Source organism: Caenorhabditis elegans, chromosome I, assembly GCF_000002985.6.
Source record: "Caenorhabditis elegans chromosome I".
Lineage (NCBI taxonomy): Eukaryota > Metazoa > Nematoda > Chromadorea > Rhabditida > Rhabditidae > Caenorhabditis > Caenorhabditis elegans.
Window position 1 is genome coordinate 1,238,422 of NC_003279.8, and position 16,310 is coordinate 1,254,731.

Sequence of the window (16,310 nt, forward strand, 5' to 3'; positions counted from 1 at the left end):
TAAAAAAAAAGGAAAAATCGGAATAGACCTATCAAAAAAAATCCGAAAAAAAATAGGAAAAAATCGGAAAAAAATTCAGAAAAAATCGAAAAAATCCTCCGAAAATTAGAAAAATGGACAAAAATCATTCAAAGAATTGGAAAAATCAGATAATAATTCCGAAAAAAAATTACGGAAAAAAGTCTTTAAAAAATCGGAGGAATCCTTTTAAAAAAAAGGAAAAATCGGAATAGACCTATCAAAAAAAATCCGAAAAAAAATCGGAAAAAAGCAGAAAAAAATTAAGAAAACAACGAAAAAAAATGGGAAGAAGTTTTTTAATCCGAAAAAAATTAGAACAATATTCGAAAAAAAAAACCGGAAAAAATCAATTAAAAATCCTCCAAAAATTTGAAAAAATTCGAAAAAAGCTCCAAAAATTAGACAAAAAAAAATAGAAAAAATAATAATAAAATTTAACTTGATTGTAAATTCAAAAATTCGAAAATTTTGATTTTTTCACTTACATCAAAAAAATCAGAAAAAAATCGGGAAAAATAAGAAAAATCAGTAACAAAAACTGGAAAATAATTCGAAAAAATCCGGAAAAACCACCAAAAATTAGAAAATAAAAAAAAATCGAAAAAAAAAACAATTCTAAAATTTGGTTTTTTCAGTATATAATTTGCTTGTAAATTCAAAAAATTCGAAAATTTTAATTTTTTCATTCTTACAGACCTAACAAAAAAATTCGAAAAAAAATCGGGAAAAATCGGAAAAAAACGGGAAGAAGTTTTTTTAATCCGGAAAAAAAATCCTCTGAAAATTTGAAAAATCGGAAAAAAAAATCATTTTAAAAATCGGAAACAAAAACTGGAAAATAATTCGAAAAAATCCTAAAAACCCTCAAAAATTAGAAAATAAAAAAAAATCGAAAAAAAAAACAATTCTGAAACTTTGTTTTTTTTCCGGTTTTTAACGTTTTGCTTGTAAATTCAAAAAATCGAGAAAAATTTAATTTTTTTTCACTTCTTACAGACCTATCACATCATCCCACTCGAAACATTCTACATTGATGAACTGAATACATCAGTTGATCTGAAACTAGAATACGTACTTGAATTGACGCGTCAGGACCCGAATAAAACAGAACTCGACTATTGGACACATTTCCCGTTTCTTTTGAACGGTGTCGCCAAGGGAGAACTCATTTTTGTCGAAGCTTGGCTTATGCAGACGGTGAATATTTTGGAGCGATTTATTTTTTTTTTTGGAAAATTCTGAAAAAAGTCCGAAATTTTTTCGCTGAAATTAAAATTTTTTTTTTCTTGTAAATATTTTTCCAGGGAAGAAGTTAAAATAAAATATAAATTAAATTTGTAATTTTTTAAAGGTTAAAATTGAAATTTTTCTGAAAATATTCAGCAGTATATTGCGATGACACTATATTCTAAGAATGCGTATTGCAACATATTTGACGCGCAAAATATCTCTTAGCGAAAACTACAGTAATTCTTTAAATTACTACTGTAGCGCTTGTGTGTCGATTTACGGGCACTCAATTTTTCAGAATTCAATTTACATCATAATAATCGATTCCGTAAATCGACACACAAGCACTACAGTAGTCATTTAAAAAGTTTCTGTAGTTTTCGCTACGAGATATTTTGCGCGTCAAATATATGTTGTGCAATACGCATTCTCAGAATTTCGTGTTTCTGTAATATTTTTTGTGGCAAAAATTGATTTTAAAAGATGCTAAAAATTCAGGAGAAAATTAATTCTAAAAGGAACAAATATTTTTTAATTCAAAATTCAAAATTTTCGTTAAGAAATTTTTTTTCGGAAAATTAAAAAACACGAAATTCAGAAATTTACTTGTCAAAAAAAAATGCCAAAAATATTCAGTTTGATTTTTTGTTGAAAAAAAAATCTTCTGAAACTTCTTTAAGAATGCTAAATGATTCTAAATTTCCTGAAAATCACAGGAAATTGAATTTTTCTGTAGAAAAAAATTTCAGTAAATTATTTTTTCAATTTCCAAATATTAAACGTCTTTTCAAAATTTTACACAAATTTATTAATTTAGTTTAAAATAATCCTGTAAAAATAAAATTCCAATCTTTTAACAATTAAACCATTTCCAAAAAACTAAAAATTAATTTTAATAGTTTTTAAACACTTTTTAATTTCTGGCAAAAATTTAAGAAAATATATAATTTCAAAAATAGGGGAATTTCTGAAATTAGATTGGAAAATTCCCATTTGAAAACTGTATAAAAATACATTTTTGCATTTTTCGTCATTACATGAATAGCCCCATAAATTCATCAATCTATTTTCTAAAAATATTCCAAAAAATCTAAATTTCTAAAAATATTTAATTCCTTTTCAAAATTTTACAAAACGGACGAGCAACACATATTTTTTTGTTGAAATAAAATTTCAATTTTTCAAAAAAATTATTTTTCACTCTGACAAATATTCTCTTTCAACAATTATAAGATAAAATTAATTTTAATAGTTTCGAAACTTTTTGCAACAATTTCTGTCAAAAACATTGTCGAAATTTTTTTTTTTCAAGAATAGAGAAACTTGTGAATTTTGAGCGGAAAATTTACCTGCAGCAATATTAATATAATTGTCATGCTAAAAAATTCCTGAAAAAAAAAATTTTATGAAGCCCCTTTTTTTTGCAGCTCCGGAGACAAAGCTCACTGTTCAACACTGCACATGGCACAATTATTTTCGAGCTCCCACATCTCGAGCTCACAGTTCGACGCGAATTCATCGTTTCAGACACTATGAATCAAATGGCCGGTCTCAGCGAAAGTGATCTACAGAAACCATTGAAAGTATGCTCTTATTATGGGAAACTCAAAATTCTGAAAATGCGTACTACGCAACATATTTGACGCGCAAAAAAATGACTACTGTAGCACTTTTGTCGATTTACGGGCTCGATCAATCATCATTACCTATATATAAAAATATACATGGGGGATGTTACAATTGTAGTTTGTAGTGTGTGACGTCACACTTGCAAGGTGTTTCAGGCTGTTGAAGGGATTATCGGTTGGGGTTAGTGGTGGGATATGTTCGGGGTACTGTAGTAGTACTGTAGAGGTACTGTAGGAGTACTGTAGGATTACTGTAGTTTAGGAAAAATTGACTTTTCGTCTTTTGAAGGAATATTGGTTTGAAGTTAGTGGTGGGATATGGTCGGGGTACTGTAGTAGTACTGTAGAGGTACTGTAGGAGTACTGTAGGATTACTGTAGTTTAGGAAAAATTGACTTTTCGTCTTTGGAATGGATATTGGAAACTTCGGGAAAATTCGGTAATGCTCCAGAACCTTCTAAAACCGTCTGGGAATTTCTGGAAAATTCTGGAATTTTCTAGAACCTTCTGGAAAATTCGAGAAAATTCTGGAATTTTCTAAAACCTTCTGGAAAATTCGAGAAAATTCTGGAATGTTCCAAGACCTTCTAGGAGGATATAGACGGGGTACTATAGTAGTAGGGGGGATATGGTCGCGATGAGACCCAACGCGGTGAGACCCATCGTGGTGACACCCATTTTGGCGGGAATTCAAATTGTTTCAGAAAAATTTTGGCAGGAATTCAAATTTCTTCACAAAATTTTTTGCGGGAATTCAAATTTCTTTAGAAAAATTTTGGCGGGAATTCAAATTTCTCTGACGATTTATACTCTAGAAGAATTCAGAATTTTCTCGAGATTCTTCTAGACGGTTTGAAAATAATTAGGCACTTTGACTTTTTGCTATTTGTTTTTTAAAGAGTTTTGAATTTGCTTTAAAAAATTGAAAAAAATTCTATAATGTTCTAGAAGCTCAATTTACGAAAATTTTGGAATGTACTAGAAGTGTCTTGGAACTTCGAGATATTTCTTGAATGGTCTAGAGCTTTATAAAATAGAAAATTCTGATTAGTTCTTGAAAACCATCGCTATGGGACCCTTCATAAAAAAATCTATTGGGACAATATCGCGCCAATGTTTTTTTTTGATTTATTAAATACGGGACATGGCCAAATTTTTCAGAAAGTTCCAGAATATCCTAAAATTGTTTTACGTCCTTTTAAAAATTTGATTCGCAATACAAAATTGGCTGTCTAATGACAATTGTATTCAGCCGTTGATAACTATTTGCTGTAACTCAATGAGTTGTTGATGTGAGCTTTAAAGGGGTTACGACACTACAGTAGTCATTTAAAGAGTAGTTTCTTCGCTACGAGATATTTTGCGCGTCAAATATGTTGTGCAATACGCATTCTCAGAATAGGAGTGCTCCCGGGATTCATTTGTATGCAAATTTTCTTATGCATTTCTCACAAGTACGGTATTCCAGGTCAATATCGCCGGAGAGGACGCTGACGATGCTGGTGGTGTTCGGAAGGAGTTCTTCATTCTTGTTATGAGAAAGATCTTGCAATCTGAGTAAGATATTGGGAAAAAAAAACTAGAAATTGAATAAATTATCAGACAAAATTGGGTAAAAACTCGAAAAAAAAAGAATTCAACCAAAAAATACAAACCTATATTTTCATGTTGCTACATTTAAATTGGACTCCAATTTAAATTATTGTAGAGACTCAAGCTTGGATTTTTAATTTAAGATTATCTGAGCAAAATCTGATGAAAGTAGCAAAAATATTGATTGACTCAGTTAAAAACATGAATTTTTTTACAAATTATTAGATGAGCTTGCTAAAAACTAATGGAGGTTATTCAAGTAGTGTAGAAAAATTACGTCACAACTGACAGTAGTTATGACGTCGTAAATGTATTGGAATACATTTTCCAACACTACTTAAAGGAGGGGTACCGAAATTTGAGACTTTGCTTTTTTAGACTAAAATTGGTCCAAAACTACCAAATTTCGTAATGAGACGTTCTGAAAATTTCTCAAAAAATAGTTATGGCCGCTCAAAGTTGTGGAAAAAACGGCCCATTTTCAGCCAAAATCAAAATGTTTTCCAACTTCTCGGTGTCGTAGCTTCTGGAACTTAATTTTTATTTATTCATCAATTTTAAATAAATATTGTGGTCTTTGATTGGGCGTTTATTCGTTGATTTAAGTACATTAATGGTCTCTGGGGCACAAAATGTAACTTTTAATTGTGCCCCAAAGACCATAAATGTACTCAAATCAACGGATAAACGCCCAATCAAAAACCACAATATTTAAAAAGAAGTGATGAATAAATAAAAATCAGGTTCCAGACATTGCGACACCGAGAAGTTTGAAAATATTTTGATTTTAGCTGAAGAAGGACTTTATTTTCCCGAACTTTGAACCGCCATAACTTTTTTTTGAGAAATTTTCAGAACGTCTCATTACAAAATTCGGTAGTTTTGGACCAATTTTGGTCTAAAAAGGCAAAGTCTCAAATTTCGGTACCCACCTTTAAATAACTATAAAAAACACTATTTTTTAATTTAAAAAACTTTTGAAAAAAATTGAACTCCTTATTTATTTATCGAGTTTATTTTGAAACACTTCAATGCACTTACAAACTTTGAAATTTTTACAAATTAATTTCTATAACTTTTTATATTCAGACTGATATTTTTGAGATGTAGTCGAATTTTTTTATTACTTTATTAGACTCAAAATTGTCTGAAAACACCGAATTTCATAGTGAAACTTCTCAAAAAACAAGTTATGACGGCTCAAAAAATGTCCTAAAATTAGTTGAAATTTGAAATTTTACCGACTTGTCAAGCGGCTGGAAACTAATTTTTTTGTGAAATCACCGTCTAATTTTGAGTATAAAATGTAATTATCTTGCGTTTTCAACTCGATTTAGGTATTTTAAAGTCGATGAACGGCGAGATTTAGTTAAAAAATTGTTAAAATCTCGCCGGCCATCAACTTTGAAATACCTAAATCGAGTTGAACACTCGAGATAATTACATTTTATACTCAAAATTTAAGGGTGATTTCATCAAAAAAAAAAGTTAGTTTCCAGCCGCTTGACAAGTCGGTCAAATTTCAAATTTTAACTAATTTTAGGCCATTTTTTGAGCCGTCATAACTTTTTTTTGAGAATTTGACGTTTTCAAGAAGTTTCACTATGAAATTCGATGTTTCCAGGCAATTTTGAGTCTAATTAAGCAATAAAAAAAACATTCGACTACACCACCTTTAAAGGGGGAGTAGAGTTTGTGAGTTTTTTGCTGAAATAGACTAAAACTGGTCCAAAACCACCGAATTTCGTAATTAGATTTCAAAAATAAAAATTTTTTATGGTCGGTCAAAATTTCGAAAAAAATAAGCCAAATTTTGCTAAAATCTGAAATTTCACACATTTCTCGTTGTCACAGCCGCTGGATTTTAGTTTTTCTAAAATTATCACCCTTTAATCCTTATTTTGGTAATTTATCTCGCGGAAATTCGTTGATTGAGACACATTTTGAGCCAATAGGCATTCAAAAATGAGCAAAATTGGATGCCTATCGGCTCAAAATGTGTCTCAATCAACAAATTTCCGCGAGATAAATTACCAAAAAGAAGGATTAGAGGGTGATAATTTCAGAAAAACTAAAATCCAGCGGCTGTGACAAAGAAAAGTGTGCGAAATTTCAGATTTTAGCAAAAGTTGCATTTTTTTTTTCGAAATTTTGACCGGCCATAAAAAATTTTTGGAGATTTTTCGTGAAGTCTCATTATCAAAAATTCGGTGGTTTTGAACCAGTTTTAGTCTATTTAAGCAAAATACCCACAAACTCTACTCCCCCTTTAAATATTTTTTAAAGCAAAATGGTGAAGAAGTAATTGTAATAAATTATTTATTTTCACACAGTTACGGAATGTTCTCCGAAGACGAAGAGTCTCATCTCGTTTGGTTCAGCGGCCTGCCTTCAGAATTCTGTGATAGGGAACAATTTCATCAATTGGGACGACTTGTTGGATTATCGATTTATAATCATAGTATTGTTCCATTCCCATTCCCGTTGGCTCTTTATAAGGTACGGTTTTCACTGCAACTTTTTCCTCACGAGGGACGAGGAAAAGTCGTTTCTAAGCCATGGCCGAGGGGCCGACAAGTTTCAGCGGCCATTTATCTTGCTTTGTTTTCCGCCTATTTTCTTTCGTTTTTCACAGCTTTTTCCTGTTTTTTCTTAATAAAACTGATAAATAAATATTTTTTGCAGATGCTAAAACAATTTCCAAGTAAAAAAATTGTGAATTCAGCCGGCAAGTAGCGGTGAAAGTCGTCAATGTAATATGATGGATTACGGGAATACAAAACCTAAACTTTTCCTGAAACATGATACATATGCTGCTTAAATGCTGAGACTACCTGATTTTCATAACGAGACAGCTGAAAAAGTTTTGAGGTTTCCAAAATTCAACTTTTTTGGTGAAAAAGTCGAGATTTTCGCACAAAAAGTTGAATTTTGAAAACCTCAAAACTTTTTCAGCGGTCTCGTTATGAAAATCAGGTAATTTCAGCATCTAAGCAGCATATGTATCATGTTTCAGAAAAAGATTAGTTTTGGTATTCCCGTAATCCATCATATTACATTGCCCACTTTCACCGCTACGTGCCCACTGAAAACATTTTTTTTTGACTTGGAAATTGTTTTAGCATGTGCAAAAATATTTATTTATCAGTTTTATTAAGAAAAAACGGGAAAAACCTATGAAAAACAAAAGAAAACAGGCGGAAAACAAAGCAAGATAAATGGCCGCTGAAACTTGTCGGCCCCTCGGCCATGGCCTAGAAACCACTTTTCCTCGTCCATCGTGAGGAAAAAGTTGCAGTGGTTTTATGGGAAATTTTGAATTTTCAAATATATTTATAAAATTCGTTTTTTAGTGAATATATTGAATTTAGATGTAAAAAACAGTCTACTTTGATTTTTTTTTTTAATGAAATTTTTTTTTCGGAAATTTTCAAAAATCCCTCATTAATTATGCAATTTATGGAAGAATATAATTTAGAAATCATAATTTAGAAAAAACTAATTCAAATTGCAAAATTTTAAATTATTCCTAACAAAAGTTATTGAAAATTGCTTAAAATAGTCCAAAATATCAATTCAAATTTATTCCGAATTTTCGCTATAAATTTCAGCAAATTTCAATAATTTTTGAAATTTTGTGTTAATTTTATTAAAATTTATGGTGGATTTCTATAGTTCCAGTTAGTGTATTTTGACACAATAGAAATCTACAATAAATTGAAATAAAATTAACACAAAATTTCAAAAATTATTGAAATTGCCGGTTTGCCGAAATTTTTCATTTTTGGCATATTGCCGGTTTGCCGGAAATTTTAAGTTTCGGTAAATTGCCGGTTTGCCTGAATTTGTGAATTCCGGCAAATCGCCGAAAATTTTCATTTTCAGCAAATTGCCGATTTGCCGGAAATTTTCAATTCCGGCAATTTGCCGATTTTCGGGAATTTTTCATTTTCGGTAAATGGCCGATTTGCCGGAATGTTTTAATTCCGGCATTTTGTCGATTTGCCGACTTGTCGGAAATTTTCATTTTTGCCAAATTGCCAATTTGCCGGAAACTTTCAGTTCCGGCAATTTGCCGATTTTCCAGAATTTTTAATATTCAGCAAATTGCGATTTGCCGGAAATTTTCAATTCCGGCGATTTGCCGATTTTTTGGGAATTTTTCATTTTCGGTAAATTGCCGATTTCTCGAAATTTTCAAATTCCGGCAATTTGCCTACTGGCCGATTTGCCGGAAATTTTCAATTCCGGCAATTTGCCGATTTTCGGGAATTTTTCATTTTCGGTAAATTGCCAATTTGCCGGAATGTTTCAATTCCGCCATTTTGTCGATTCGCCTGAAATTTTTAATTCCGGAAGTTAGCAGATTTGCCGGAATTTTTCAATTTTGGCAAATTGTCGATCTGCCAGAAAAAAAACCGCCCACCCCTGAAAAATTAAAAAAAAAAAAAATTTATTAATTTTTCCAGTACCTCCTGGACACTCCACCAGACCTCGAAGATCTCTGTGAACTTTCTCCATCAGAGGGAAAAGGACTCAAAATGTTGCTCAGCTACGAGGAAGATGACGTGGAAGACGTGTTTGGCTTGAATTTCTGTATTTCATTCAATATTCTCGGAGAAACGCACACAACAGAGTTATTGTCAGGCGGAACTGAAAAACCTGTGACTAATGCGAATAGGGATGAATATGTTAGGGTAGGGATTCAATTTTTTGAAAAAATTATAATTTATTTGAAACATTATCACTAAGTTGGTAAAGTGTCGGAATTGAAAATTTGTAAAAATACTTTTCCTCAAAAAATTGTTTTTTAAGTTTTCACGAATTGCCAAAAATTGCCGAAAAAAATCACATCCTCAACAAAAACCCCTCCAAAATTTTCCAGCTCTACGTACATCATCGCCTCGAACTCGGCTACAACGGTGAAATTGCCCAACAGGCTTTACTATTCCGGAAGGGATTCTCTGAAAGTCTGCATAGTCGTACACTTCGCTTCTTCCAGCCATGTGAACTCAAGGAGATGATCGTTGGAAATGAGAATTACGATTGGAATGAGTTTAGAGATGTGAGGAGATTTTTGAAAAAATGCCAAAAAATTCTAGAAATTTTTGAGAAACTAATTAGTGCCAGATTTTGACAATTTTTGAGATAACTATGAACTATTAAAAAGTGGCAAAAAATGGGCAATTTTTGTAAAAAATCACAATTTTGTGAAACTCCTCTAAAATTGTTTATTTAATAGTAAGAAGACTCAAAATTTACTCAAAAACATTCAAAAATTGCCCTTTTTAGAATATAGTGGTTTCGAGAACATTTTCAGAAAACATTTTTTTGCCCAAAAAATGACAAAAAAACAAATTGGGCAAAAATAAAAAATTGTTTAAACTTCTGGAAAACAGGTAAAATCTAGGTTTAACCCAGCAAAAACGAAAAAAAAAACACCACATTTTGAAATTAATTATTTCGATATTTGGACATTTTTAGTAACATGGAATTTTTGTTTCAAAAAAATAACCGGAAATGGTGTTTTTTTTTTAATTATATTTTTTTGGTTTTTGGCCGATTTTTTTAAAATCATGAGCCACATTTTTGACTGTATAATTTAACCCATTTCAGAAAAAACAAGTGTTTGATTTTCAAAATTTAAACACAGAATAACCACTTGGTGCCAGGCTGCTGTCTCATTTCGGTTTGATCTACGTTGATCTACAAAAAATGCGGGATTTTAGAATGATTTCGCATGGTTAGGAACGTGGGCTGACGTCACATGTTTTTGGGCAAAAAATTCCCGCATTTTTTGTAGATCAAACCGTAATAGGACAGCCTGGCTGGCACCACGTGAATAACCGATATTTCAAAAAAGGTTAAAATTTCATTGGAACGCGAAATTTGGTTGAAAGTTTGAAAAATCAATGTTTTCTTTGAAATGACGAAAATGAGATGTTTTTAGTCATTTTTGAAAAATACATACAAGGATTTTGAAAAAATTTCCACTAATTCTTTGGGGAAATTACTGAAAATTCTATAAACTTTCCCGAAGTTCGCCATTTGCTGATTAATTCCAAAATTCTAGGAATTAGAAACTAATTATTGTCAGATTTTGACAATTTGAGGTAGAAAAAATCGTTTTGAATTTTTTTTTTTGAAAAATTATTAGTGCATATGTTATATGTTTAAATGGAAATACGCCACCAAGAAAATTATTTGATTTTTTTTTCATGAGCCACAAATTTTTGACTGTAAATTAAATTAGTCATTCAGAAAAAGAAGTGTGTTTAATTTTCAAAATTTAAACACAGAAGTATAGAATAAAATACAGAATTCGAAAAAAAAAGTAAACATTTCAATTGGAACACGAAATTTGGTGGAAAGTTTGAAAAATCTATTTGCCCAAGGATTAAATGTGGAGTACCGAAATCTGTGAAATATTTTCAAATGACTCCAAATTTGCCCCTCACTGCAACTTTTTCTTCACGAGGGACGAGGAAAAGTGGTTTCTAGGCCATGGCCAAGGAGCCGACGAGTTTCAGCGGCCATTTATCTTGCTTTGTTTTCCGCCTGTTTTCTTTCGTTTTTCATCGATTTTTTTTGTTTTTTCTTATTAAAACTGATAAATAAATATTTTTGCACATGCTAAAACAATTTCCAAGTAAAAAAATCATGTATTCAGTGGGCAAGCAGCGGTGAAAGTGGTCAATGCAATATGATGGATTACGGGAATACAAAACCTAAACTTTTTCTGAAACATGATACATATGCTGCTTAGATGCTGAAATTACCTGATTTTCATAACGAGACCGCTGAAAAAGTTTTGAGGTTTTCAAAATTCAACTTTTTTGGTGAAAAAGTCGAGATTTTCGCACAAAAAGTTGAATTTTGAAAACCTCGAAACTTTTTCAGCGGTCTCGTTATGAAAATCAGGTAATTTCAGCATCTAAGCAGCATATGTATCATGTTTCAGAAAAAGTTTAGGTTTTATGTCCCCGTAATCCATCATATTGCATTGACCACTTTCACCGCTGCTTGCCCACTGAATACATAATTTTTTTACTTGGAAATTGTTTTAGCATCTGCAAAAAGTATTTATTCATCAGTTTCAATAAGAAAAAACGGGAAAAATCTGTGAAAAACGAAAGAAAACAGGCGGAAAACAAAGCAAGATAAATGGCCGCTGAAACTTGTCGGCCCCTCGGCCATGGCTTAGAAACGACTTTTCCTCGTCCCTCGTGAGGAAAAAATTGCAGTGAGTTCAGCAAATTTTGAATTTTCACTGATAACAGTAATACCTCGTCAAAAAAAATGATTAAAAATGTTTTTTCGAATTTTCAAATAATTGAAATCGGAATGTTTGAAACCGTCAAAAACACCGATGTGCTGGAAGTTCTCGATTCCGGCAATTTGTCGATTTGCCGGAAATTTTCATTTCCGCCAATTTGCCGGTTTTCCGGAAGCTTGTAATTCCGGCAATATGCCGATTTGCCGAAAATTTTAATTTTCGGTAAATTGCCGGTTTTCCTGAATTTGTAAAATATGCCGATTTGCCGGCCTTGTTTAATTTCAGCAATTTGTCGATTTGCCGGAAATTTTTAACACCGGCAATTTGCCGATTTGTCGGAAACTGTCGATTCCGGCAATATGCCGATTTGCCGGAAATTTTCAATTCCGGCGATTTGCCGATTTGCCGGACCTTCTCGATTCCGGCAATTTGCCAGTTTGCCTGAATTTGCCAATTCCGGCAATTTGTCGATTTGCCGGAAATTTTCAGTTCCGGTCATTTGCCGATTCTTCTTCTGTCGATTTGCCGATTTCTTAAAGGAAATACGTCACTTGATGATTTTTATTGTGTCATCGGAAAGACTTAACGAGAAGATAAAAGAAAAACTCGCTCGAAAATGAGTAAAGTCATGCATATACGCCACTTGATGATTTTTTTAATTTTTTTTTGTTGGAAATACTTACAGGTAGATCAGAAAACTCGATCGAGAATTAGTACACCATTAGTTTTGAACTATAAATTTTAATTACTTAACTCTTTAAAAAGTAACTCTGTACAATTATAGTTTTAAGTTTTTTTTTTCCATTTGTCACATGAGTGATGCTACTGTATATTTTCAGTTTAATTTCCATATTATATACCGTGATTTATTTCTATTAGTATTGCACCCGACTACTTAACTTTGAAACGTTATATATCATGGCTTATTTTAAACATATCAATATATTGTCAACTACGAAATGATGGAAAAAGAACTAACAAATATTTTGTTAGTTGACGATTTTTGAATAGAACAAACGAGAACTGAGATATAAGATGTCAAAGTTGAACAATGGGGTGCAATACTAATAGCGGAAATACGGTACATATATATATATATATATATATATATATATATATATATATATATATATATATATATATATATACTATAGTTTAGGCAACTCGAAGTTTCTTCTCGTTTGGCAAACTGTGACGATCTACTTATACTGACCAAAGATATTGATGTACTAAATGGCACATACTGTTTTCAGTATAATTAATCTGAAATTTTATTCGGTCCCTCTTCCATATTTTCCAGGCGGGAAAAGTTGTTCGATATAATTGCTCAACACCGAAAATTTGAAGTATGTGTGTGTGTCTCTCTCTCTTTCTGTGGAATCATGCGTTTTCGTTTTCAATATGTGTGTGTGTGTGTGTGTGTGTGTGTCGACACGACGGTAATCCACTCACACACACACACACACACATACAGTCTCTCTTCGATTCTGCGTCTCCATTGCCTCTCGCACTATCTCGGCACCCCCCGATCATGTGTTCGTTTTCCAACCCGGCGGCGGCGGCGGGTAATGGACAATCCAAACACAGGCAGCAATCCTTTAGAGCGACGACGGCAACTCTTTTTTTTTGAGTTTTCTTTGCGGGAGAGGAAGATGACAAATTGAAAAATGACCATCTGAACTGTTGTTGGTTCAGGAGACCGGTTTTGCTAGGGCTCACACGAAGAGTTTGGTTTTTTGGAAGAAATCCAAAAATTCAAGTGGAAAACAAAAATTGATAGCAATGGAATACAACATTATATATATATATATATATATAAATGCTAAATAATTGGAAAAAATGATGAAGAGGACAAAAACTATAATAGGACTTAAAGCAAATGCAATTACATCATCGTAAAATGAATAATATTTCGATTAAATTAAAATATATTTATTCACGATTAAAATTGTGATGAAGACACAAGATTAATTTTATGACAGGGGAATAATAATAATACATTATGAAAATAATTGATAACCTATGACATTTGAGGACAAATCTAAACATGTGTTTGAGTTTCTCTTTAAATTACAAGTTTATTATAAGAAGACCAGCCGTGGTCCGCACCTCCGGCGCGGCCCCCGACTTCTGGAGCTGAAAATTAATTTTTCTGAAGCTACCGTAATCATACAGTACTCCTACCGTACCACTATTGTACCACTACAGTACCCCGACTATATCCCTACACTAAGCCCAACTCACTATCCCTCCAGAAGCCAAAACGTCACAGACTACAAAGACTACATAGACTACAAACTATGGACACACAGAATAAGCGCTTTATATATAGTAAATGATAGTTCATAAAGGAAATACATTAATCATACTGATTAATTTGAAAATTACTAAAGGTGTTAAAGTTGGCGTAGTCGAATTTTTTTATTGCTTTATTAGACTCAGAATTGCCTGAAAACACCGAATTTTATACTGAAACTTTTTGAAAACTTCTCAAAAAAAGTTATGACGGCTCAAAAAATGGCCTAAAATTAGTTAAAATTTGAAATTTGACCCACTTGTCGAGCGGCTGGAAACAATTCTTTTTTGAAATCACCGTCAAATTTTGAGTATACAATGCAATTATCATGGGTTTTTAACTTAATTTAGGTATTTTAAATTCGATGGACGGCGAGATTTGGTTAAAAAAATTTTAAAAATCTCGCCGTCCATCGACTTTAAAATACCTAAATCGAGTTGGAAATGCAAGATAACTACATTGTATACTCAAAATTTGACGGTGATTTCAAACAAAAAAAGTTTCCAGCCGCTTGACAAGTCGGTGAAATTTCAAATTTTAACTAATTTTAGGTCATGTTTTGAGCCGTCATAACTTTTTTTTGAGGAGTTTTCGAGAACTTTCATTATAAAATTTGGTGTTTTCAGGCAATTCTGAGTCTGATAAAGCCATAAAAAAAATTTCGACTACACCACCTTTAATAATTTTTAAAAACTGACATGCGTAAAAACATTCAAAATGTCAGAAATTCAAAAATGGCCTGTGAAGTTTTTTTTTAATCCACAAAGTTGAAATTAAAAGACATGAACAATAGGTTATAATAATACAGCATGAAAATTACGGAAACATGATAAAACGTTAAAAAAGCGCACAACAATTAAATTTCAGATACTGATGTACAGAGGCGAATACTCATCATCTCACCCGACAATTCAAGCATTCTGGAAGGCATTCTTCGCGTTGACCGACGATGAGCGCAGAAAGTTTCTTCAATTTTTGACGGGCTCCACGCGAATTCCAGTTTCCGGATGGGAAGAGCTTCACGCGGCAATTCAGCCATCCGCGCCAGAAGTAAGGAAAAATGAATGAAAATAAAGAAGAAATATAGCTAATATAGCTAGTAGCTAAGAAAATTATGAATCCTTCTGAAAATGTTTGAAAAAAAAACTCCGGAGTAAAATAAGCTTAGATTCTGAAAAGGCTACTAAAAATTAGCCTGATATTCTTTATTCTGCGCATTTTCACTTGGATTTTCACTATTTTCCGATAAAATCTAGGCTCGGAGCACTGCATACAACGTCCCCTTTAAAGGTGGAGTACCGAGGTTTGAGACTTTGTATTTTTAGACCCAAATTGGTCCAAAACTACCGAATTTCGTAATGAGGCGTTCTGAAAATTTCTCAAAAAAAAGTTATGGCGGTTCAAAGTTCGGCAAAATAAGGTCCTTTTTCAGCTAAAATCAAATGTTTTTCCAAGTTCTCGGTGCTGCAATGTCTGGAACCTAATTTTTATTTATTCATCACTTTATAATAAATATTGTGGTCTTTGATTGGGCGTTTATTCGTTGATTTGAGTACATTTATGGTCTTTGGGGCACAATTAAAAGTTACATTTTGTGCCCCAGAGACCATTAATGTACTTAAATCAACGAATAAACGCCCAATCAAAGACCACAATATTTATTAAAAAGTGATAAATAAATAAAAAGTAAGTTCCAGACGTTGCGACACCGAGAAGTTGGAAAAAAAATTGATTTTAGCTGAAAATGGGCCTTATTTTGCCGAACTTTGAACCGCCAAAACTTTTTTTTGAGAAATTTTCAGAACGCCTCATTACGAAATTCGGTAGTTTTGGACCAATTTGGGTCAGAAAAAAACAAAAATCTCAAATTTCGGTACTCCACCTTTAAGCTAAAAAATCAGAATTTTTCAGTCACTCCCAGTCGCCCATACATGCTTCAACCTTCTGGATCTTCCTAACATCGCAGACGACGTCGAGCTGCTCCGCCGCCTCCGCATCTCCATTGAGCACACCGAAGGCTTCACCCTTGCCTAGATATTATTTTTTTTTATTCGAATTCGGATTTCTTTTTGCTTTTGGTCACACTTTTCTTATTTTCTTTCCTCTGTGATACACATTTTTTGTGCTAAGGAATTGAACGTTTTCATCTGGTTTTTCATCAATTTTATGATTCTAGTTTTTTTGGTTATAAATGTATAAGTATGAATTTTTGTTTTTTTTTTCGAAAAAAAAATTCGGTGATGAAATCCAATAATTGTTTTTTTTT

At 32.3% G+C, this 16,310-nt stretch overlaps 1 protein-coding gene and 1 non-coding gene across 6 annotated transcripts in view; one reads left to right on the plus strand and one right to left on the minus strand.

Annotated features, from left to right (window-relative positions):
• herc-1 overlaps window positions 1-16,298 on the plus strand; it is a gene marked incomplete at both ends in the record, with an annotated part of 43,235 nt that extends 26,937 nt beyond the window's left edge. For 3 of the 5 annotated variants that reach the window (NM_001440227.1, NM_001440228.1, NM_001440229.1), the window contains 8 exons: window positions 1,018-1,218; window positions 2,679-2,834; window positions 4,348-4,436; window positions 6,806-6,971; window positions 8,942-9,169; window positions 9,358-9,537; window positions 14,912-15,094; window positions 15,956-16,078. In NM_001440227.1, the coding sequence (NP_001427160.1) occupies window positions 1,018-1,218; window positions 2,679-2,834; window positions 4,348-4,436; window positions 6,806-6,971; window positions 8,942-9,169; window positions 9,358-9,537; window positions 14,912-15,094; window positions 15,956-16,078 (1,326 nt within the window). Of the gene's footprint in view, window positions 1-1,017; window positions 1,219-2,678; window positions 2,835-4,347; window positions 4,437-6,805; window positions 6,972-8,941; window positions 9,170-9,357; window positions 9,538-14,911; window positions 15,095-15,955 lie in introns of those variants that run through there. The other 2 variants (NM_058433.6, NM_001306506.3) reach the window with 2 other exon arrangements.
• Y48G8AL.19 lies at window positions 12,831-12,901 on the minus strand. The gene has a single exon (NR_049944.1). It is a non-coding gene; the product is annotated as an Unclassified non-coding RNA Y48G8AL.19 (non-coding RNA).
• Window positions 16,299-16,310: the final 12 nt, after the last annotated feature.